This window comes from Engraulis encrasicolus, chromosome 4 (genome assembly GCF_034702125.1).
Source record: "Engraulis encrasicolus isolate BLACKSEA-1 chromosome 4, IST_EnEncr_1.0, whole genome shotgun sequence".
In the NCBI taxonomy this organism is placed as follows: Eukaryota; Metazoa; Chordata; class Actinopteri; order Clupeiformes; family Engraulidae; genus Engraulis; species Engraulis encrasicolus.
Window position 1 is genome coordinate 49,422,634 of NC_085860.1, and position 24,163 is coordinate 49,446,796.

Genomic DNA, 24,163 nt, shown 5'->3' on the forward strand with positions numbered 1-24,163 from the left:
AGAGAGAGATGGAGAGAGAGAGAGAGAGAGAGAGAGAGAGAGAGAGAGAGAGAGAGAGAGAGAGAGAGAGAAATGGAGATGGAGAGCGAGAGAGAGAGAGAGATGGAGATGGAGAGAGAGATGGAGAGAGAGAGATGGAGGGGGAGAGAGAGAGAGAGAGAGAGAGAGAGAGAGAGAGAGAGAGAGAGAGAGAGAGAAAGAGAGAGAGAAATGGAGGGGAGAAAGAAAATAAGAGAGAGAGATGGAGAAGAGAGGTGGAGATGCAGAGGTAGGGAATCTCTGGCTTTTGTTGTTCTGCACATACCCATCTACACACACACACACACACACACACACACACACACACACACACACACACACACACACACACACACACACACACACACACACACACACACACACACACACCTTCTCCACTCAGGGCAATCTCAGGCTGCATGGGAGAGATGAGGAAATTTCCCCCTCTCTGCTCACTCAATTTTATGCAGCACCCTGCTGAGATGCCTGACCGGTCCAGACCGCTGGTTAAACACCGCCATCTGCTGGTGGAAATATGTCACGTCAGGGAGGCAAGAGGAAGTCTGAAAATGTTTGCTCTGTTGCTCTTATTATTTTTAAAAACTGCTTCTTACAGATTTGGTGTTTTATTTTTTTTATTGTGGACCCACCCTTGCTCTCTAAAATTTTCTTTGGCTCCATGTACTTAGTTTAGCAGCATTGTATTTTGCGTCTAGAGAGCAACAATACTCCTCTGCATCTGATGTCTACTGAGATGCCTTGAAGCCCATGACTTCTAGTTAAACACTGCCACCTAGTGGAACTATGTCATGCCAGCGAGACAGAGAGGAGAAAAGATTGGATGAGGCTAGAGCAGAGGTGATTGAAAAGAAAGAGACATTCTATAAAGTTAGTTCCAGAATCAATATGACACAAGCTTCTAAGATACATGTGTGTGATTCTGCTATGCCCAACTAGAAGCAAGTTCAGAATAACGTTCAATGGGGAACACTTTAAGTTATGTCCAGTTAGGAGACTCGATTTCATTTGGTTACCATATTCAAAATCTTTGGCTGGAGCTATAAAAAGGTCACCATCCCCATAAAAAGAGATTTCTGCACGCTGATAGAACTCATCCGCTATTTAAACCCAGAAGGGCCTATGGATATGCTTTCTTGAGTTTTATGATTGCCCTATTTTGGAATTACCTTTATTTCAAGATTTTATGATCTGCTGAGAAAACACTGGCTGCACAGAGAAGAGATAATACAATACACACACACACACACACACACACACACACACACACACACACACACACACACACACACACACACACACACACAACAACAACAACAACAACAACAACAGCAACAGCAACAAAAGCAAAGATATCCTCATGAAAATGTACTCAACATACACATATGTAAGAGAGGAAAATAAGAAAACTGAAGACATTTTAAAATAATCAATTTATTTCAATTTAAAATATTACACAATCACAATGTTGCATTTATCTAAATTATCTGTTTTTCATGTGCCTTTTTTAATATTCAAAACCTGTTAAATGAATAATATACAAACCTACCTCTCACCTTGAACGCACCTGCCTAATTCTCTAAACATCTATATAATACCCTTGCTTCTTAAATGAATAATATTAAAAGCATAATAAGAACATAGACAAAAGGGGCGTGATTAATTTTAAGATGTGAAGAAAAGTGCAAAAAGAATAATATATACAAATATAATACAGATATAATGTTGGACAATGGACAAAAAGCAGGAAAGTACTAAGCACAGAACACATTGTGTGTGACAGCGTTTTAACACTATTTTAAGGGTTCACTATCACTGTGGATCTATAGCCTGAAACTTTTTAGCTGCGAGTGGGTCTGGCCTCGGATCTGAGAACGTTTTGAATACTGTGCCCTGAGTCTGGCAAAACCAATTACAACGCAGAGATTTGTTTTGAATCAAAGCGGGCGGGGTTTTGAGGGAGTGACGACGAAGCTTGCAACACCGTTGGGAAAGCACACCAACGGCAAAGATCGGCGATTGGTCAGAGCGCTGGCATGGTTTGAAAAAACAACAGGTTGTTCTCATCAGCAGTCGTCCCAGCCAGGTATTGTTCATCGGGGCCAGACTAAATTACTCCGGTCTCACATTTAGGCTGGTTTATCAGGCTAGTGGATCTACCATATTAGGTACAGTGTAATAACCAGTGTAATAAGTAAGGGTTAACGTTCGACGAGAAGGTCGCTACCGTGGAATAGCAGCACGACAGAGAGAATCTTCAGACCCCGACGCGGAGCGGAGGTGTCTTGTTCTCTCTGAAGTGCTGCTATTCCACAAAGCGACCGACTCGCCGAAAGTTAACCCGCTTATTATATGGATATACTTAAATGATTCACACATGGCGGGGACATTTCTTTAGGCCTATTTAATGTTAAGATTGTTGCTGCGCAAAACAAAACAGTGCCGTTGTGGAACACCGCTAGGCAACAGCTAGGTAGCCAGGACAACAGGTGTTGTCTATCACAGCAGCTGATTAGAGTCTTGTTGAAAAGTCACTTTAGCAGTGAAAAGTCTTGTTGCCATTGACAGCGGTCTGTTATAGACCAACCCGTCCGTTATCGAAAAATAACAGACGTGCGAACGTTGGGGAGCCCCGTTGAAATGAATGGAGCATTCGACCGATGACGTCACACCATATAATAACTTGTAATAACATGTAACACCATGTATCAATATGTTACTTACATCATGTATTTGTGTGTGCCTACAAGCTGTAATTACAATGTTATAAGAAGGGTGTTAATAATTATTTGTCAAAGTGCTGAATTCTTTCAGGGAGGTAATGGGCTGCACTGAGACCCAGGCACCCTATGCTGAAGAGCACCCAGTAAGAGTATAGTCTCACCTTTCAAACTAGCCATAACATGCTTCAACGGGTGTCCCTTTCACAAATTATGCTGTGACTACAAAAGAATGTCAAAAAAGGTTTCAAATGCAGACATTCTGTAAACACTGCATGTATTCAATGTGTTAAGGTGATTCATTAATGTGAAAAAGCTAGTTTTCCTTTAGCAATGCAGCCATCTTTTTTACTTGCTGGATGAAGGTAATCTTCTCATGTGCTTGTATGCCTGGTGTATGGAGATGTGCTGAAAAGAAAGAACAAGAGTTTTATTAAAAATCAGTTTCGCATGTCACAGTCAAAATCAGTTTCACATGTCATAGAGTTTGTTAATAAGGCACTACGTACTCTAGTTTCCTAAGCAGGCTTTGAGGGTTCCTCTGGATGTCTGTGAGTTGCTGTATGCCTGAAGCTCCAGGCTTATTCTTGCTGATGTCCAACTCCTTCAGGTGGGAGGGGTTGGTATGAAGGGCTGTGGCCAGGGCAATGAAACCTTCCTCTGTTATGTGGCATTGGGACAGCCTACAATACAATAAAAGTGTCATTCTCTTCAGATTTTCTCACCCAGTACAGTGCATTTAACTAGGGTCTGAGTTGCAGAATTGAGAGAATTATCTTTTATGCGCCAAGGCAGCTTTGTGAAGTATAAATTATATCAATGGAACACATAGGGTGGGTTAAAATGAAGATAGTATATCACTAACAAATGCATTCATTGTGATAGTTCTTGCAGGTGAATTAAATAAATGGAAGACAAACTGTAATAACACAATACACAGAAAAACAATAGATATGGATTTACATAATGAAGATTTCATTATGCATGGTCATATTATTATATACTGTCTATACATCAGACATATTTCACAATTAGAATGAATGAATTATAATTAAACTTGTATCAATTTGGATGCAGCTTTGTGCCAATTTGTAGCACTGTAATTGCTCAGCAAAGTGCATCTGTGGAAACCACAATACAATGTATCTTTATGGTCCATCCTGAGTTAGAAATGGACTTCATATACATTACATTTATACATTTGTGCATTTTTGACATTGCAACAAAATACCTTAGACTTTCCACATGACAGACTGGGCTTGCCAGTCCTTTAGCCAGGTGTTGAACCCCTGTGCTCTGTAGTTTGTTATGGCTCAGGTCCAGGGTTCGGAGACTGGAATTGGAGCTCAACACCAACGAAAGATATGGACAGCTGTTCTCACCCAGCTTACACCAACAAAGTCTGTGTAGGGTTTTAACACATTAAACAGTACTTTATATATATACAGTATATATATATGTATATATATATTTTTTGTAAATATATAAGAAGTTTTTCCTTCATACATACTTCAGTTCCTCCAGTTTGCAGTGTGTGTCCTGGATGGCCTCAAATAGTGTTCGGATGGCATCTTCCCCAGATGCATTGTTGGATAGATCCAGTTTTCTAATGTGAGTGGGATTGGACCTGAGTGCACGCCCCAGGTAGCCAAACCCGTTCTGTGAAACACTGCAATTTGCAAGCCTAAGAAATGTAAATTCACAATTGTTAAATGAATTATGACTAATTATCATGTAGACTTTCTGCTGTGTATGTGTCTCTGTCCCTGTCATTTATCTCTTAAATGACGAACATGGGAAGAAGCCTTAGAAATACCACGTTCAGTTCAGTTCAATTTGGTTTACTTTGGGGACCCTTTTCTGGGCATTGTATAGTTTCAAAAGACAAACTGATAACAGCTAAAGAAAATATCTTAGTGCTGACGTAAAAGGGTTTTTCAACATTTAGATTTTCCACATTACCAAATAAGGAAATGTATACATATGTGTTTGTGTGTGTAATTGTCGTATAAAAGCCCAGTGGGGCACTTGTACTATTGAAGAATCTTCGGACCTCACCGGAGGCGGAGACTTCCCTGGTCAGAATTAAAAGGCCCTTTTCTAAGTAATCGCTTTGTCATGTACAATCTTTTCCACAGTGGTAAGAATTTTCTTACAACAATGAACAGGCTTGTACCGCAGAAAGGCGACTTGCTCTAAATAACATGTGTTTTTGGTGTCTTGAGTGAGAGATATAGTAGCTCCATGCAAATAAAGTGCTGTAATTTTAGTGGCGGACTATAGGCTGAAATGTTTCTTAGTAAACTCTCATGAAAAGATCAAATTTGGCAATAGGCAACCTAGTTTCAATGAGCAGCATAGTTGCAGGACCTCTTTGGCCATTTCCTGCACAGTGCAACTTTAATACAATGATGTAGCTAATGGATGGAATACTTGTGATTAGCACGAAGCAAAGAGAGCTATGGAGCTATTGCTGTGGAAATATCTCATGTTACAATGTAGGCACATCTGCTTTAAATAGAGGTCTGGCCTGTGTGTATCTTTTTTCTTGTAAAATATGTTTGCATTATTTCTTGTATGTTCATGTATGCTTTACAGTTGTTGTCACACCTGGATATGATGTTCACACCTCATACAGTATATGAGGGAAAGAAATGTGGGAAAAAAGAAACATAAAAATACTGATATTCAAAACATGTAACATTCTGTGGAAACCATGTTACCTTAGTGATTGCAAATTGCAGTGAGGACTGCCAAGCCGCTGGGCCAGTTTCTTGACTCCTGAGTCCTTAATGTCATTTTCACTTAGATCCAACTCCCTCAGACCTGAAGATGCCATACTCAGGACAGAGGCCAACCAAGAAACACTCTCCCCAGTGATGCTACAGTAACTCAAGCTGAGGACATAGTAAAGAATGAAGTCACTCTAAAGCAGACACAGTTTAGAAGGAGCTGCACAGATAAATTACAGAATATGACAAAACTCACTTCAATGTATGAAGTTTGCAGTCTTTGTCTTGAAGAAACGCAAGCAATGCCTTTACTCCTGAATCTTCCAGTGTATTACTGCTAAGATCTAGCTGTTTCAAAGGAGATGGCTTATAGCGCAGACCCGATGCTAGAGCTGCACAACCATCTTGTGTGATTCTACAGTGAGATAGCCTGTAACACACAATATAATAGTCCTTTAGAACACACAGTACATATTTCAATGCTTACACTCAAGCAAATAGTATATTTCATAAAACATAGGAAATGAATGCTGAATATGTAAGGTACAGTAATTGTGCAAGCCCTTGTCTATGTACTCACTGAAGCGTTTCTATGACACTACTCTTCAAGAGATCTGCAAGGCTTTGAATTCCTGTTTGACCAATGTGGTTATAGCTCAAACACAGCTCTTTGAGATGGCCAGGGTTAGACTGTAGTGCTCTGGCCAGTGTGGCACAGCCACCCTCATTCACTCTGCAGTTCTCTAGACTGTAGAAACAAACACAAATCCCAAAACTCATATAAAATGTTGATTTTGTGATGAGATTTACAACAGCTAATTCTACACAATATGCGTTAGGTTTAAAATTAAAGTTTGTATTCATTACTCACTTCAGCCTCTCCAGACTGTTGGAAGGATCTTCAAGACACAGACACAGGATCTTAATTCCATGATCACTTAGGTCATCGTTGTGTAAGTCTAACTCTTTCAGATTTGTTGAATTTGACTTCAGGGCTATGGCCAGATGCATGATTCCTTGGAAAGTGATACCGCAGTTTGTTAACCTGAAGAACAAGATATCCAAATGGTTGATGGATATGTTAACTATCATAGCCAAACTATTTATTTGTTTAATAATTTGGTAACACTTTACAATAACCTTCCGCTATAAGTGGTTAACTAAAGGTTTGTAGTGCATCTATAATAGCCTACTATTATTAAAGCTTATTAAACAATAATTTTCCATTTTGGCGCAGGACTTACCGTAGTATGTCCAGCTTAGCATAAGGATTTCCTAGGCCTTCAGAAATAACTTGTGCTTCTGAGTCTTGAAGGGTGGTGTTGCTCAGATCAAGTTCCTTTAGGCCTAAAGATATTTTCTTCACAGCATTGGCAACAGCTGAGCTCATTTCCTTCGTCATTGTGTAGTTGTGAAGCCTGCAACAGAAATAACAATTGCAAAATAACACACTATTACGGTGGGGACAACTTGGTGCTAAAATGTTCCTTTCAGAAATAAAATACTATTCAGAGTCTCTTAACCTACTTTATGCTCTCTAATTTAGCTGTGGGGTCCCTCAAGATTTCATTCAGTCTTTTCAGTTTAGCTGCTCCAGATGTGTCTCTTGAGAGGGTTAACTTGTTCTTTTTTGAGTCCAGGGAATCCTTCACATCGGCTGTCACTTGACAGTTATACAACCTTAAAATAAAAATAAATACTTATCAATACTGATTATGGAAAATGGCTTTTTGTAGTACACATATTTGGATTATCTTCTACTTCATAACAATCAGTGATATAAACAAAAATAAAAAATAAATAATAATCGATTTGAATTGATGCATCGATCCGACAGCCCATGATTCATCCACAAGTGTTGATTAATCGCTATTAATCAATTAATCGCCTTTTGTAATTATTGCACTCACTCTGAAACCTTTTATTTCTCATTAAGTAATAATAATACTGACAATAATAGAGATGCCCCTCAAATCAATAATCAAAATAATCAAATCGTTGGCCTAAGAAATCGATATACAGTAGAATGAAATCACCATGAAGGCTGTGATTTACTCCCCTAAAAAAAGGCTACCACTATGTAAGTACTAACTTCAGAGTCTCCAGATGGCATTTTGGGTCATCTCGTACAGTAGAAAGAGTTCTTGTTCCTGACTCTGTCAGCATGTTGTTGCTGAGATCTAGCTCAGTAAGAGAGGAGCCTGAGGAAAGCATTGCTGCCAGAGGAGCACAGCTGATATCTGTGATATCACAGTCGTCCAACCTGTATTTGGGCACAGATGTATATACACAAATTTAGTACTGGGTGCTGTAATGGACATTGAAAATGAAAATACTTCACAAATCGAACATGTTATTATGATTAATACTGTTAATATAACAGGCAGTCGCTTACAGAAGGCTTGTCAATTTGCAGTGAGGGTCTTCAAAACCACTGAGGAGTGACTGCAGTCCTGCATCCTGCAGCTCATTCTAACCAAGATTAAGTGCTTTTAGGTTGGATTGTGATCTCAAAACAGATGCCAGAGCATCACAGCTGTCCTTTGTGAGACCACAATAATTGAGTCTGTGGAAAGAGATGTTTTTGTAAGTGTGTGTCTGTGTGTGTGTCTGGGACATGCTAGTTAAAGGAATTTGAAGAGGTTTCTTTCAAGAGATTTTACCTGGGGAGTCCAAAGAAAACATACCCCTCTCTAAGCAATAATGGTTCCTCTATTATTATTTTTTAAGTTAATTTTTGGGCGCCAGGCAGTAAATAAAATTGCCATTGGTTTTGGCCTTTGTTACACTCATACAATGAAGTTGCATCATATTTGCACGCTACTGTACAAGTGTTCTCTGGAAATGTAACCACGATGATTGCTGCAGCTGCATGTATTTTGTGTGAATGCAACAACTCTTTGATTTGCACCAAAACTTCGGCACTTACACTCCATATGGTGCACAGGACATGACTAAATTTTGCAGAGATTAAATGTTCAAGATGGCCAACTTTTTGTATAGCCCCAAAATGCACGCCGTACCTCCTGTGGCAAGCTGTAATAGTAATTGAAAAGTTAGCTACCATAGTACTACACTGCTATGATATAACACAGGGCCTTTAGTAATGCACTATGACTTGGTCATACCCATTCTGGTAACAGCAAATTTATAACAGTCTTAATGGGTTAACTGATAGGTTGACAGATTTGTGTTCTATAATGTATGTAGCCGAGTGCCCCGCCTACGAAGTCAGCACGGTAGTTCTGCAGCGCAGCGCACCTGCATTCAGCCAATTACCTTCAAAGCAGTCTGCCTTCCTGCTGTGTAGCCTATGGCCTGACTTTCTCTACACTTCCTTTTGACTGTGCTGTGGGTTGCCGGCAGGTAAGCGCAGTCTCTCTACGCACATTGTATGATTTAAAAGAGTGACTTTTAACCACTGATTTTATGATTTGATAGGCGTCTGTGGTGGCTGGTGAGGTCCCCGCGTATGCACTGCGGGCTATCGTGTTGACTCAGCAGCGTTCAGGTGTGTTTTGACTCCAACTCTCTCTCTTCCCTCTTTTATTTCTGTTGCTGGTTTTAATCTTAATCTTGTTGGCCTTCCTTAACTGGAGGGCGCGACATGGTGTGACGACCGAGCGAAAGTGATTTAGTTTCAGTATTCCGGAGGCAAGGTAACAAAGATTGGTCATAGAGCACATAGAGCAAGTAACCATTTTAACCTTAATATGTCTCGGTCTAATCATCACTTTGTTTTTATAGGGAAGACTCCTGCCACTTCGTGTCGCTGCTGTTTTGCCACTTTTTGTTTATTATTAGGATTATGACTTGTCCACATTCTGTTTGTTTTCCTTTGTTTCTGATGCGCACATCCCCCGCCGAGTAACGCTCTGGTAGCTTCTGTTTCTAGTGTGTGGGGGCGCTTGGGAACAGGGGTGCGTTTCTGGAACGTTAGCATCTTTCTACAGATGTACTTTAAACGTATCTACTTACTTCAAGGCGAAATACGTGCATTTCTCGAAACCTTACCATTCCCACAGTAAGCCCAAAGTAGTGTGGCTACTTTCCTGTGTCCACACCGCTACTTACTTTCTTGTCATTGCAGTGCGTGACCAAAGAAGCAACAAGAGACAAGCATGAATAGCCCTTTTGATTGGATGACAACCACGTGTGTCTTGCTGACTCATGATTCAGCTGTTTCCTCCTAAATTCAGTGCGTGAAGTAGAAAGCAATAGTGTACAACCACCACCAGCACATTTGATTGGATGTCACGACACCATGACTCAGCTGTTTCCTCCACAACACACCTTGTAATTTCTTTGTGAAAAAACACGGCCGTGGCATTACAATCTGACACCGTCCGCACCAATAATGCAGTATTATCTGCATGCCGATTGGATTTCGTTTCATTCCGAGGTGTAATTTGTAAAATATTTGGATAATAAAGTAGTGGTTACTCCCGGAAATTCACCTGTTGAACTGTCATATCCCTAAAAAATTTTAGTGTGAATTTCATTACATAGCCTAGTGGTATTCACGCTTGCATCCCAATGGGAAAACAGAAGCCACGCAGGTTCGAATCCACATGGTTGCAGTGCCACATTTTTGGAAATATCTGGCAGAAATAGATCATTTATTTTGTGCATTACCAACACACACATGCAGCCAAGGGAAAATGTGTTACACTGTAGGGTCCAAAACACGATTTCACGAGTTGTTGTCAACATGCTGCACACTGGATTCGAACCCGCGTGGCTCGCGTCTTCCCATTGATAGGCAAGCGTAAATACCCCTAGGCTATGAAATGAAATTCGCACCAAAAATGTTTAAGTACTTGACACGTAAACCAGTGAATTTCCGGAAGTAACCAATACTTTCTCATCTAAATATTTCACAAATTACACATCAAAATGAGATGAAATTCAATTGGTATACAACTAAAAGTATATTATTAGTCTGGGATTCATCAGATTCCAAGGATATGACATTTTTTTTCACGAACAAATGACATGACGTGAATTTGTGTTCTGAACAATCTCGCAGCTGTATCATGACTTTGTGTGCATGTCGATTGATTTTCAGCGCTTTTGCACCACAGGATTAAAAGATATCGACACATTTGTGGTCAAATATGTACTACAAGTTTAGCTAATGGGTGGAGTCACACTCTGAAGTAGACTAGCGCTGTGTGTTACTTGGGGTGGCTTAGGTAAAATTTTCCCTTCGGGGTGGCGTGGTCGTTTCCTGGTGAACCAGAAGCTATGTATGTGTTGACGCCCAGGGGGCTGGGCTACACAATCCTTCTGGTACACCTGTGATTCGCTCTCCTCCTCCGTTTTCGAAAAAACCGGGGCAGCACGACGAATCAGGATCGTAGGGAGGGATTTCAGTGGGTATGACGTTTATCGAACGCAACACCCTCCCCCAGGGTAGTTCGGCTGTGCCCGCCCCCTCCCTGAATCACAACAGTAATGGCGGCGTGCGAGGAGTTATCATGCGTCGGGATGGAAGCAGCAATTTCAGCGGTGTTATCCAAAATACCTCAAGTTGATTTTCTAAAGGACGTTGTTCTGTTTTGGTTCCCGACCTGGCGGCTCTTACGTGACGACACGTCCTACGTCACAAAGCTTCAACGTGAGTGGTCGAAGTGTCATGTCATTCATATGAGGTTGCTCCAACCGCGTGCAAGCATCTTTTGACTAAACCCCGCCTGCGGAGAGGCATGAAAAGGCAGTGTGCCAGTAGCCTGTTACTTACAGGCTACTGGTTCACCAGGAAAGCGTGGTCGTGCTACAAGGTAAACCGGGGTCATAGTTACCCCGATTACTATAGAATCTATAATACTTACTTAATGTTCTCCAATCTGCAACCAGCATCTTTCAGGACCGTGGATAGTTTCTTCAAGCCTGAGTCTCTTATGTCATTGAAGCTTAGATCCAGTTCTCTCAAGTGGGATGGGATTGAAATCAGCTCTTCTACCAAAATACCACAACCCTTTTCAGTGACCTTGCACTCTGTTACACTGTAAAGGACAGAGGCAGTTGTAATAAAACATAATTTATGGTCCATCTTAACAGTTGAATTTACTTTTCTTTTCTTTCTGCTTGTTTTTCCCCTCACTGTGAGTCAATGTACAAATGCTGATACACCACCCATACATTGTCTACTAACATTCCTAAATTATTTTGGTTCATCTGTTTGTCTTACTTCAGTATCTCAAGTTTGCAGTTTGGGCTCTGCAGGATAGTGGCAAGGTATTGGACTCCTGAATCTCCGACAGAATTGTGGCTCAGATTCAGTTTCCTCAGATGTGAAGGGCTTGATGTCAGTGCTAATGCCAGGTGCCTGCACCCCTCCTCTGTGATTTGACATTTGTAGAGTCTAAAAACAGAAATATATTTCATTATGTAATAATAAAGGTCTTGACATTCATGCATGCTGTGGTGTTTAAAGGACAACTGCCGAATTTTCAAACTTAAAGGGACACTGTGTGAGATTTTTTGTTGTTTATTTCCAGAATTCATGCTACCCATTCAATAATGTTACCTTTTTCATGAATACGTATCACCACCATCAAATTCTAAGTATTCATTATGACTGGAAAAAATTCATTTTTTATACATGAAAAGGGGGATCTGCTCCATGGTCCGCCATTTTGAATTTCCAGAAATAGCCATTTTCAGCTGCAAAATGACTGTACTTGGGCCATACTATAAAATATTAATTTATTATTTAGTAAACTTTCATGAAATTATCAAATTTGGCAGTGTCCCTTTCAGCTCCTTTTCTGAGTTGTCTGCAATGTTTTAGAGTCCCACTCACCCTTTATTTGATGTCCGCTGCTGTCAGCTATTTGGCTAATCTGGATTTTGTCTCAACCAGTTTTAGAATGGCTATCTATGGGCATATCAATATATGTTCTTAAAACCACTCTAAACATTTGCGTTCAAGACTATGAGACTCAAGACTCAGCAAATGGTCAGGGGTATTCACTTGCATTCCATAACAATTTTTGTTGCAAAAGATGGCTTCTGCCATGTTTTATGCAGCATTTTTCTTTAATTCACAAAATGGTATACGTATAAAAAAAATGACAGAAGCCATATTTCATCTTCAAACTTGTCAAGGAATGCCAGTGAGCACCCCTAACCACTTAGTAGTTCATTTATAGTTTCAAACAAATGTTTAAGGTGATTTTTAAGAACATATTTGGACATACTGCCCATAGCCGGCCATTGTAAAGCCAATTGAGACAAAATAACAAATAACAAATACAGTAGAAACCCCCCCCAAACATGGTGAGGGGGGACTCTAAAACATTGCAGACAGCTCAGAAAATGGGCTTAGTTTTCAAAATTGTGCAGTCGTCCTTAAAGTCCACACCCTATTGAGTTTTGTCGGCAACACCTGTCACTGTTTAATGTCACCTCCACCTTGGAAAGTCTTAAGTTTATTGGTGAATTCAAACTAGGAACATGGGAGTTAAGAGTGCAGTTGAAAGTTTGTCAGTAGACTTGCTTGGACGTTTTCCAAAACGGTGCCAACTTAACTATTTACTATAAATATAATAAATTATCTTTAGACTTATAAACGTATCCAAGTCCTGTGTTGAATATTGCCAAGTTTGATATTTTCATTAATATTTGCTAAATAATAAACTAATATTTACTAGTATGGCCAAAGTACTGTACATTTTGCTGCTGAAAATGTAGATTTCTGGAAATTCAAAATGGCGAACAATGGAGAAGAACCACCTTTTCATGTATGGAAACTGCAATTTCCCTAGTCATAATGCATAATGAATACTTAGAATTTGATGGTGGTGGTAAGTATTCGTAAAAAAAGGTAACATTTGTGAATGGGCAGCAGCATGAATTCTGGAAATAAACTGCTTAAAATATTACACAGTGCACCTTTAATGATTATAATATTCTGGCTAGATCAATATTAGTAACACACACATGTACAGAACACCACGTTTAACACATACAGCTTTGCTGAAAAAGAGAAATGAATACTGTACCCAAGTATTTCCAAGTTGCAGTTTGGAAGTCCATCAGAGAGGTGTTTCAGTCCTATGTCTTTGAGCTGATTGAATCCTAGATCCAACTCCTTTAGGCAAGAGAAGCCTGATTGCATTGCACTGGCCAATGATTTGCATCCATCAGTCGTTATCATGTTGCTGAAAAGACTGGATTGATGAAGGAATAGAGGAACAGTCACCCTTCTCTTCTTAGGTAAAAAATGGGATAAACCCTATGTCCCCATATCTACACTCACCGACCACTTAATTTCGGTACACCTTGCTAGTGCTAGGTTGCAACCCCTTTTTGCTTTCAGAACTGCCACAACTGCCTGCAACAATGCTCCGATAGGCTGTACCATTGCAATGAAGTTCAGTTGGTAATAAGAAGCCCAAATGGTGCCGAGAAAATATCTCGTCATAACACAACCAGACTGAACCGTTGGTACAAGGCAGGATGGATCCATGTTTTCATGTTGTTGACACCAAATTCTGACCGTACCTGAGTGTTGCAGCAGATATCAAGACTCGTCAGACCAGGCAACTCTTTTCCAACCTTCTATTGCCCAAATTTGGTGAGCCTGTGCAAATTATAGCCTCATTTTTTGTAGCTCGTAGCTGACAGGAGCAGCACCGTGGTCTTCTACTGCTGTAGCCCATCTGCCTAAAGGTTTGATGCATTCAGAGATGCTCTTGTGCATACCTCAGTTGTAACAAGTGGTTATTTCAAATACTGTTGTATTTGTATTGGCTGATTATAGAACTTGTGTCAGTAAGCAGTGGGTAAGGTGTGCCTAGTGGCTGGTGAGTGTATAATCTCTACATTCCCACAGTTTTGGATATTCTAAAGATTTTTCTCATTACAATTTTTTCTCAACACAAATTTCTTCACACACAAATACCCACACACATACAGTACAATAAACAGTTTTCAATAAACAATTACTTGCTACAGTATATCACTAGATTTACTTACTATAGCCTTTCCACTTTGCAGTTTGGGTTGGCCAATGCTTCACTCAACCGCCGAAAGCCCTCATCTCCTGGTTTACTGTAGCTCAGGTCCAGCTCCTTCAAGCTGGATACTCCAGAACACAGGTAAGAAGCTAAGGCGGACACACCTCTCTCTCCTATGCTACAGTAAGACAATCTGCAACAAAAGGGGAAAATTAGTTTTTATTCCTTAAATGTTTAGGTGTAAGCAGTAGGCTATGTATTACAGAAAAAAGATTAAACTCTTACTGTAGACACTCCAGTTTACATGACAAATCAGTCAGAGATGAGCATAAGTGTTCAATTCCAGAGTCCTGTAGAGCATTATGACTCATGTCCAACTCTTTCAGGTTTCCAGACTTTAATGGTAAATCAAGAATTGCACAACTTCTCGCTGTGAGTTCGCAGCCTCGAAGCCTATTTGTGGAATATTGGAAATTAATTATATTAAGTACATATATTAAGAATATCCAAGTACACAAAATGTATATATTGTGGACAAAGTATAAGCAAGATATACTGTATTTAAGGTGTATGGCTAATCCACTACACTATTACATGAAGGTAATGAAAACCTACACAGCTTTTATGGAGGCCTTGACCACAGGAAGCAGCATTCTGAGGCCTTCATCTGATGGGACGTATTTTCTCAGTTCAAACTGCTGCAGCTCATCTTCTGACATCAATAACACGAAGACAAGAGCTGACCATTGAGTAGGGGAGAGTTTGGACTTGGATAGAATCCCTGAGCTGAGGTAACTTTGAATTTCCTCCACTAATGAACAGTCCTTCAGTTCATTCAGACAGTGGAAGAGATTCAGGCACCTCTCAGGGGATGGAGTTGCTCTGATCTTCTCTTTAATGTATTTCACAATGGCGTCATTGCACTCAAAACAAGGCCACGTCTTCTCCAGAAATTCGCCAATCAAAGCCTGACTGGATTGTACTGAGAAGCCCAGGAAGAACTGAAGAAAGAGATCCAGCTGCCCGTGTTCACTCTCAAATGCTTCATCAACTGCTTGCCTCTGCAGGTCATAGAGGCTTGTTTTTTCAGATGACTTCTCACTTTGGTCTTGATACAGCATATTTTCTCCGTTTATCTTGAAAGATAAAAACACAAACAGGGCGGCAAGATGCTCCTGAATGGTCAGATGTACGAATGTGTAGACCTTCTTTTGGGACAGACCAGGCTTTTCACTAAAGATCTGAGTGCACAGTCCTGAGTAGACAGCTGCATCTTCAATTGTAAGACCACACTTCCTCAGGTCTTCCTCATAAAATATCAAATTACCCTGTTTCAGATTCATGTAAGCCAGATTTCCAAGTTTGAAGAGAATCTCTTGGCACGTGGGAGTTCTGCCACTGTATTTGTCCCTAGTAAGCTTCATCTGATGCATCAGGTAATGCGTGTACACTTCTGTCAACGTCTTAGGAACCTCTTCAGTCTCCACAAACATCTTCTCAAAAATAGTTGCTGCAATCCAGCAGAACAGTGGAATGTGACACATGTTGCACAGACTTCTGGTTGCTTTCATGTGTTTGATGACATCAGAGGCAACTTCTTGATCAAGTATTTTCCTTTCGAAATACTCATACTTCTGAGAGCCTCTGAATCCTCTAGCTTCTGTCACTCTGTCGAACAATGCCTGAGGGATACGACCAGCTGCTGCCGGTCGAGAGGTTATCCAGATGAGAGCAGAGGGAAGAAGATTTCCTGAGATTAAGTTTGTCAGGATTTCATCCACAGTCAATGGATCAAAGGGATCAGAGAGACCTGTGTTGTCAAACTTCAACAACAGACGACATTCATCTAATCCATCAAAAATGAACATGACTTTGTGATTGTGAAGACACGTTCCTAATTCTTTCACCTCTGGGAAAACAGAGTGAATCATGCCCATCAAACTAAGCTTTTCTTTCATTAAATTCAGCTCGCGAAAAGGAATAGGAAAGATTAAGTCAATGTCTGTGCTGGCCTTTCCTTCAGCCCAGTCTAACATGAACCTGTGTACAGAGACAGTCTTTCCAATTCCAGCAACACCCTGTGTAAGAACGGTTTTGATGGGTTTGTTTTGTTCATGCTGTTTAAAAATGTCATGACATTTAATCAGCTGATCCTCTGCAAATGACCTAGGAGCTTTCAGATTTCTGTGAACTTCATGTTCTGTGCTGATCTCTCCACATTCTCCCTCGGTCAAGTGCAAATTTGTTTCCATGGTGAAAGTCAAGCATTCTTGTTTTTCTGTCATCTTACAGAAGGACTGTATTTTTGCTTTCACTTTCCTTTGCACCTCCTTAGCAATGTCACATCGACATCTAAACACAATGTGGAAAAAATAATTAATTACAACATTTTAAAATGTGGCTCACAGGGTTCACATCAATACACATTTAACACATTTAATGGAGTAAAGTCTACCATATCAACTGTGCAAAGGCAATTCAACCTTCAACTGAGGATTGGCAGTATTACGCTGGGGACACATACATGATAATTTAGCCAAGTGAACCAAACATTGCCATTCATTCCTATGACGGAAGCAAAATGGGGCGAAGGCAAGTGAACAGTGAACAAGTTTAACATTATGCAAATGATGAGTAAATTTGTCCAATCAAATTAACAACATAAATGTTTCAATCGATTTGATTTGCTACCTGCTGACCGTTGAGCTGTTAGATCGGAACACTGAACTTCACCTCTCTTCGTTTCACCTGCATGTGTGCCCAGCGTTAGGGCCTCCGACAAAATAGAACTTGTCCCTACTCGGCAGCCAATATTCGCATATATCGGCACCAGTGTGCAGGGTTGTATTGAAAACAATGGAATCGAATGATGGCAGAGCAGTTGTCGGAACCGGTGTGCGGAGAGCCTTACTGTGGTCTACTAAAATGCAGTGTCAAGTGGGTGGCAATGAGCTAGTGGAAAGGGAACTAAAACTTATTCTGTGGCCACCCTAATGCAGCCCGCTCTCAATCTCTTTTTCTCAATCTCTCATGCGTCCATCAGGTTTTCTAAAATCTATTTCTGTGTATTTCATAAAATGTCAAAAAGCTTTTCAACATTTTTTTAAAAACAAAATGAATGTCTCTTTGCCCCTAATATATCAAACGGCATGAAGGCAATAAAAGATGTAATATTGTGTATTTACTTTCAAATACAAAGGATAAAATTGTTTGCCAAAACAGTTACTTAATTTCATCCCATAACTTGAAAAGAGATTTAATTGAAATCATTTCAGAACTGAATTTTATGTGATATTGCTGTATAGAAACAGAACAATGACAAAAACTGTGAAAATTATATTCCGTTCCTTTTAGTTACAGTTAAACAATACAAATGAAGAATTATGCCAAAGTAGTTTATAACGTGTTTTTACTGGTTGAAATTTGTATCTCTGTATCTCATTATTACCTGGACATACGTATCTCATAGGACTTTAATTTGTTAAACTCCATGCCCTGGGGGCAGTGTGGCGCAGCATGCTAAGCCTCACACATATGGGCTTACGTTGCCCACGTGGACCCTGGTTCGAGTCCGGCCGGGGTCATTTCCCAGCCCTGCCCCATCTCTCTCTCCCAATCATTTCCTGTCTACTTTCACACTGTCCTGTAATAAAAAAAAGCCCCAAAAAATACATAAAAAAACATGGCCCCTGTTGTAAATGTACTGTCACCAGAATGGCAATGACCAATTCGTAATGTATTTCTTAAAAACTTTGACTTCTAGATGGACCAAACATTTGGGACATATTGAATGCATTTAATAATAAAAAATGGATCATAATCAATCACCCACTGTACCTTTCTTCGGGAGGACCTGGATCTGTCTGTACATTGCGTGGCTGGATCATGGACACATCACTGTTCATGACAATGGGTTTAGAAGAAACAGACATAAGTTGAACGTATGTTAATTTCTGTGCCAAGCACAGCATTTATTAAACTTCATCATGAGCGCAGTTACAGTTTCTTAAAACACATGTTGCAGATAACATGGCTCTCACCAGACCCTCATGTATTTCCGCGCCGCTTTATGAGCGTACTTGCAGATCTTTTCAGATTTGCCCAGCTCCGCCATGCAGCCAAACCAATCGTTATTACGGGACATTCAGAGATTTGACATAGGCAAAGTTTAAACATGGAGAATTGAAAAAGTAGTGAAATCCGACAGTTGTTTCAGAAAACAGTGGCCGCTTGCTTGCCAACATTGATTCCATAATTCTAGTTGTATTTTCGGATCTATTAATAGTTAAAGTAGCACCTCATTACAAATGTCAGACAAGTGGTTTCTCAAATCACATGCACGTTTTTTTTTTTTTTTAAATGAAACCGTGCCTTCACAGGCCTAAGCATATGGCATGGTTCCAGATAAGTGTTCGAGGAGCTAGGCAGAACGCATTCATCTGGCGACAGTCAGATCATGTTGGAGGATCAATAATGACTAGAAGTTAGTATGACATTTTATTACATGAAAATACTTAATAACTTATAATAATAATAACTTAGTAATAATTGAGACTTAAATGTACTACTGTATATCTCATTATGACCAGAACATTCTTATCTCTAAAGAAGTTAATTTGTTAAAACATGGCCCCTGTTGTAAATGTACTGTCACCAGCATGGCAATAACCAAGTCTTGACGTATTTCTTAAAAACTCTGATTTCTAGATGGACCAAACATTTGGGACATATTGAATACATTTGATAAAAAAATGGGCCGTAATTAATCACCCACTGTACCTTTCTTCAGGAGGACCTGGATCTGTATGTATATTGGGTGGCTGGACAATGGACCTGTCACTCTTCATGGACAGACAGCTGGGCACAGGTGACCTGGGCCTTGACCTGGGTAGGGATGGGTTTAAGAGACGTGTATTGGGCCTTGTAAACAAGCAGGAAGATTTTGAAATAGATGTGAAATTGAACAGTGAACAGCGTTCTAAGAGCTCCCAGTCAAGATTGTTCTCTGTCTTTGTTCCTAAGTGGTGGAATAGACTCCCAGAGGCAGCAAGTCTAGGCACATCTCTTTCAGCCTTCAAGTAGCAAGTAAAGGCTCTTCTCTTTTGTGACTATCTATTGCACTGATGCTTGAGCTACCCCAATCCCAGGCCAGACTCTTTGGCATGATGTGTATGTGTGTGTACTATACTTAACCCTGTGCTAATTAGTGGTGTGGATCGGCACTGCCCTCACGATCCGATTTGATCACGATTCGGAGGTAGCGATTCGATTCGATTCGATTCTATGCGATCCGATCCGATTCAATTCTACAATGCATTACATTTCTACTGAAAGCAAAGCAAATGTTTAATTAGTCATGATGAGGCAATACAAGTAGTCAGATACTGAGCAACATTTTATTGCTGTGTTCTGTATCAGTCTTGCAATGTTTTGAAGTGCTTTTATTTAATTTAACATTCATTTGCTCCCGAAATATCCATGGAAGTAATTGAAACTTAAAAAAATTGCCGGATCGATTCTGGATCGTCCATGCCCCGCATTGGATTGCATCGCCGAATCGATCATTGTTGACACCACTAGTGCTAATGTATGTTCGAGTTTGGAGGTCAACACTTTCAAGATGGCTGAATTCAAGATGGCCAAATTTTTGTTTGGCATATAACTTCTAACCACGTGGATGGATTTGGAGTGTGAATGCTGTAGGGTAGGTTCATGAACTGATTCGAGTTTGGAGGTCAACACTTTCACAATTTCAAGATGGCCGAATTTTGGTTTGGCCCATAACTTCTGACCGGGTGGATGGATTTGTCCCAGATTTGGTGTGTGAATGCTCTATGGTAGGTTCATGAACTGATTTGAGTTTGAAGGTCAACACTTTTCATTTGGCCCATAACTTCTGACTGGGTGGATTGATTTCCGGTAACACCTTATTTTAATGGTTCATCATTGCAGTGGATCTACCACATTAGGTACAGTGTAATAACCACTGTAACAATATTTAATACTGTACCATGTAATTAGCCTGGTCCTGACCATCCCATAATACTACCATTTCATTTCGTATTCATGGTCTGGCATTTCTTTGCTCTGAAGCAATTGTAGGAAGCAGGAAGCTTGCATTCAGTTATGGTTTGAAATTATTGGACACCTCTCACCCAATCGCTGGCAGTTACTCAACAACAACATAGCGCAGACCAATGGCTCTGGCGCAGATGTGTACGTCATTGTCACGAGCGTCCTCCCCCTTTCGCCCCCACGTGGGGGGCGTATTCGATTATTGGCTGTTTTCTGGGGGGGCGTTGCGATCAAAATTCTACTGCTCCAGGCACTCCACAGAGAAGCACGGCCAGACTACAGTAGTGGAGCCAATCCTTTGGCGGAAGTACGTAGGATGGCTCGCGAGGCTACCATGTAATACCATTGTAATATCAGTGTAACAATATTTAATACCATATAATATACATGATGTAAGTACAAAATTGGTAAATGGCGTTACACTGGTATTACATGGTATTAAGTATTGTTACACTGGTTATTACGCTGTACCTAATATGGTAGACCCACTGTAATAGTGAACCATTAAAACAGTGTTACCATTTGCCCCATATTTTTTTGCTTCGTTTTCACAATAGTCGTTTGGTTTTAAGCCTATGCACGTCATTGATCTATGTATAGATATTAAATACATTTCTTTACCTTCGCCAGAAGGTTATGTTTTGCCCGCCGTGTATTTATTTGTCAATATGTCTGTCTGTTTGTTTGTACTTCGTCTAACTCAGTCAAAACTGAGCCGATTTTTATGAAATTTTGTGGGATGATTGGTCATGACCCAAGGAAGAATCGATTAGTTTTTGGGAGTGATTGGGTCAAAGGTCAAGGTCAAAATGTTTGTTTGTACTTCGTATAACTCAGACAGAACTGAGCCGATTTTTGTGAAATTTAGTGGGATGATTGGTCATGACCCAAGGAACAATTGATTAGTTTTTGGGAGTGATTGGGTCAAAGGTCAAGGTCAAGGTCACGAAAAGGTCAAAAACGTACATTGAGCCGATTTTTATGAAATTTAGTGGGATGATTGGTCATGACCCAAGGAACAATCGATTACTTTTTGGGAGTGATTGGGTCAAAGGTCAAAGGTCCAGGTCAAGGTCACGAAAAGGTCAAAAACGTAAATTGAGCCGATTTTTATGAAATTTAGTGGGATGATTGGTCATGACCCAAGGAACAATCAATTACTTTTTGGGAGTGATTGGGTCAAAGGTCAAGGTCAAGGTCACGAAAAGGTCAAAAACGTTTTTCTTTGCCAAGCACTATATGCCAGAATAACGTATGCATGCTGAATTGAATAAGAGGTCAAGTCTGGGCCAAAAATGTAATATTACGATATTCCGGTCCGATTTAAATGAAACTAACACCAAAATTTGGAGAATGTCATGCCCCACACTCTGAAAATGGCCAGAAAAAAAAATAAGTGGCATAGGCGAAGGTTTGCGCTCTACCGAGTGCCCATTCTAGTTATTATTTTGTATTTAACATATAATTTCATAAAAAGGTGGATGGGAGTGATAGGAATGATGGGGGACTGGAAGCGTCGCGTTTCTGGGATATACCCCGAATAATCTGATGGGAGCACATACAACATAATAAGAACTACAGAGAAAATATAGAGACACTTTAGTGAACTGAACAGAGGTGTTAAGAAGCCTCAAATGTCATCTGAACATGGATGTAAACACTATGATGCAAAATGAGTACACTATGAATTAATGACATGACAATTCTATTACACCAGACCAAAACTCTGAGATATGAACTGATATGAACTGAGATATCTCCACCAATTAAATGGAGCTGGGACCTGCTAAATATTAAATGAGTTATGTAGCAAGGGAAGGCACAGAGGGTTGGACCTTTTAGCAGTCCCTGAGACATTTCACCTAAAATAATCACCTAAAATAACCTAGTAAGCGAGCTGTACCTTTCTTCTGAGGAAGTTGAACCTGCAGACAAATCTGGTGGTTGTTTCATGGAAATGTCACTCGCCATAGACACACAGCTGGGCACAGGGGACACCGACCTCTGTTGACTGACCACATCATAAAAACTTTGGTTTCAAGAACCTTTCAATAAATGTGCAAAAGGCTTGTGCTACAATAAACATTTCATGAGCTTTCATGCGCTTTAAAGTCTCTGTAAATCATTAACATTAAAGGCTCAAGTGAAAAATAAAGCAGAATCTCACAACTGCTTAAATATACTACATGTTTCTATACAGTATGCAGGGAAGGGAAAAAACCTTACCCTTCTTCACAAGGTGTTTCATATTTTCCTAAATCTTCTGGCACATCCATGTACATAGTGCTTGGTCTGGGTACCTTTAAGCTCCTCTGGTTTGCACTTCAGAAACAAAACAATTGAATAAGCGTAAATGTATGCCCATTTATCACAATTTACACGCTAAAATCCAATTGTCATTTTTGTGTTTTTAATCATGTAAAACACCATCTTATCATGTAAAACATTTCGTTTACTTTCTGCCTAGAAGTGTTACGGCTTCCTTGGAAATTACTGCTAAAGAAAGAGCCTATGGTGTAGGCCTACCTTTCATCACAGCAACCTGGATTTACAGGCAAAGTTTAGAAGTTCTCTTAATCAGTCAAATTTCATTCGACATCTCTCTATATATATTTTCATCGTATGAGACATGCATGGAGGCACCTTAGGCCTATACTCACTACTGAAGGCAAAAAGCTGCAAGGTCCCAACACAGGCACTTTCCGAGAGGGTATAAAAGCGGGGCCGTGCATGCGTCGGGTCATCTTTCATCCTCTTCGCTTTCATGAGCACACTGGAGTTCGTATGTAGCTTAATTATCATCGACTTTCAAATCTCTTCGAGACTTGATCTGACCAAAAGCATAACAATTAACATTTACCAAATGGCATCGCTGAGCCGCTTCCCTTGGTTTGTATTGCTCCTGGCCTGACTAGAAGCAACGCTGAAGGGGTTGTGTAATTAGAAGGGCGCAGCCTGACTAGCTTGTATCAACTTTATTGTCCAGTTATAATGTGCCTGGCTTGTTTTCGGACGCTGAATTACGAAATATTCACCTTTTTATCACTCTCTCTGCTATCGCTGTTCCAGTAGTAAGGTAAGATTGGGTATCAAGCCATCCACGGTCTTGTCATACCTATTTGACTTGGAGATTGGGGTCTTGTCAAGGTTGGCGCCTTGTGTGACTGAATTAAGTTTAGCTTAAGCTTACCTATATCGCGTTGAAATAGCGAAGGCTCTGTGACTTGGTCCGGTGCATTTTGTTTCAAGAAAGTTGTTAATAGTTCTCCTCACGCAGGCATTCCCGCCTTTAATGTGACGAGGCTATTAGCTATCCTCGAGAGCCAACCCTACTAACAATTTTCCGTTCCGAGAATGTTCCCGGAACACGAGGCGTTGTTTTTTTCCCCCGGTTATTTTACGTTGTTTTTTGGGTCTGTTATGGCTATAATTTGGTTAACAGGAAAGGTTTTTTTTGTTCCCTGAACGTTTTTTTGTATGGTTCCCGGTCGGTTCATCTACGTTTTTTCACCGTTCCTTTATTCGTGTTCATGTTGGTTTTCAAAAGGTTCCCCTACAACATAATAGTAACCTTCTTGCATAGGCTATATCCAATTAGGTCGACAAGCTGCAGACATATGACAACATAATGGGA

General features: G+C 40.2%; 2 protein-coding genes across 3 annotated transcripts; both read right to left on the reverse strand.

Moving 5' to 3' along the window:
• Positions 1-1,502: 1,502 nt before the first annotated feature.
• Positions 1,503-11,482, reverse strand: LOC134447918 (ribonuclease inhibitor-like). 2 transcript variants are annotated; one of them, XM_063197638.1, is made up of 12 exons: positions 11,323-11,482; positions 7,884-8,054; positions 7,581-7,751; positions 7,016-7,151; positions 6,733-6,906; positions 6,360-6,533; positions 6,069-6,236; positions 5,745-5,918; positions 4,267-4,440; positions 3,988-4,158; positions 3,266-3,439; positions 1,503-3,164 (listed from the first exon to the last, which is right to left on the reverse strand). In XM_063197638.1, coding segments are annotated over exons 3-12 (1,380 nt in total). In that variant the 5' UTR covers positions 7,582-7,751; positions 7,884-8,054; positions 11,323-11,482; the 3' UTR covers positions 1,503-3,130. The 2 variants fall into 2 exon arrangements, with proteins under 2 accessions (XP_063053708.1, XP_063053709.1); XM_063197639.1 differs by lacking the exons at positions 1,503-3,164; positions 3,266-3,439; positions 3,988-4,158; positions 4,267-4,440 and adding an exon at positions 5,340-5,653 and having other exon boundaries at positions 7,016-7,168.
• Positions 11,483-11,677: 195 nt separating this feature from the next.
• On the reverse strand, positions 11,678-19,332 carry LOC134448112 (NACHT, LRR and PYD domains-containing protein 12-like). The gene is made up of 7 exons (XM_063197869.1): positions 19,234-19,332; positions 18,292-18,351; positions 15,070-16,806; positions 14,740-14,907; positions 14,474-14,647; positions 13,498-13,665; positions 11,678-11,855 (listed from the first exon to the last, which is right to left on the reverse strand). Exons 1-7 carry the CDS (start codon positions 19,299-19,301, stop codon positions 11,678-11,680), a joined length of 2,553 nt encoding a protein of 850 aa, XP_063053939.1. The 5' UTR covers positions 19,302-19,332.
• Between the last annotated feature and the right edge of the window lie 4,831 nt (positions 19,333-24,163).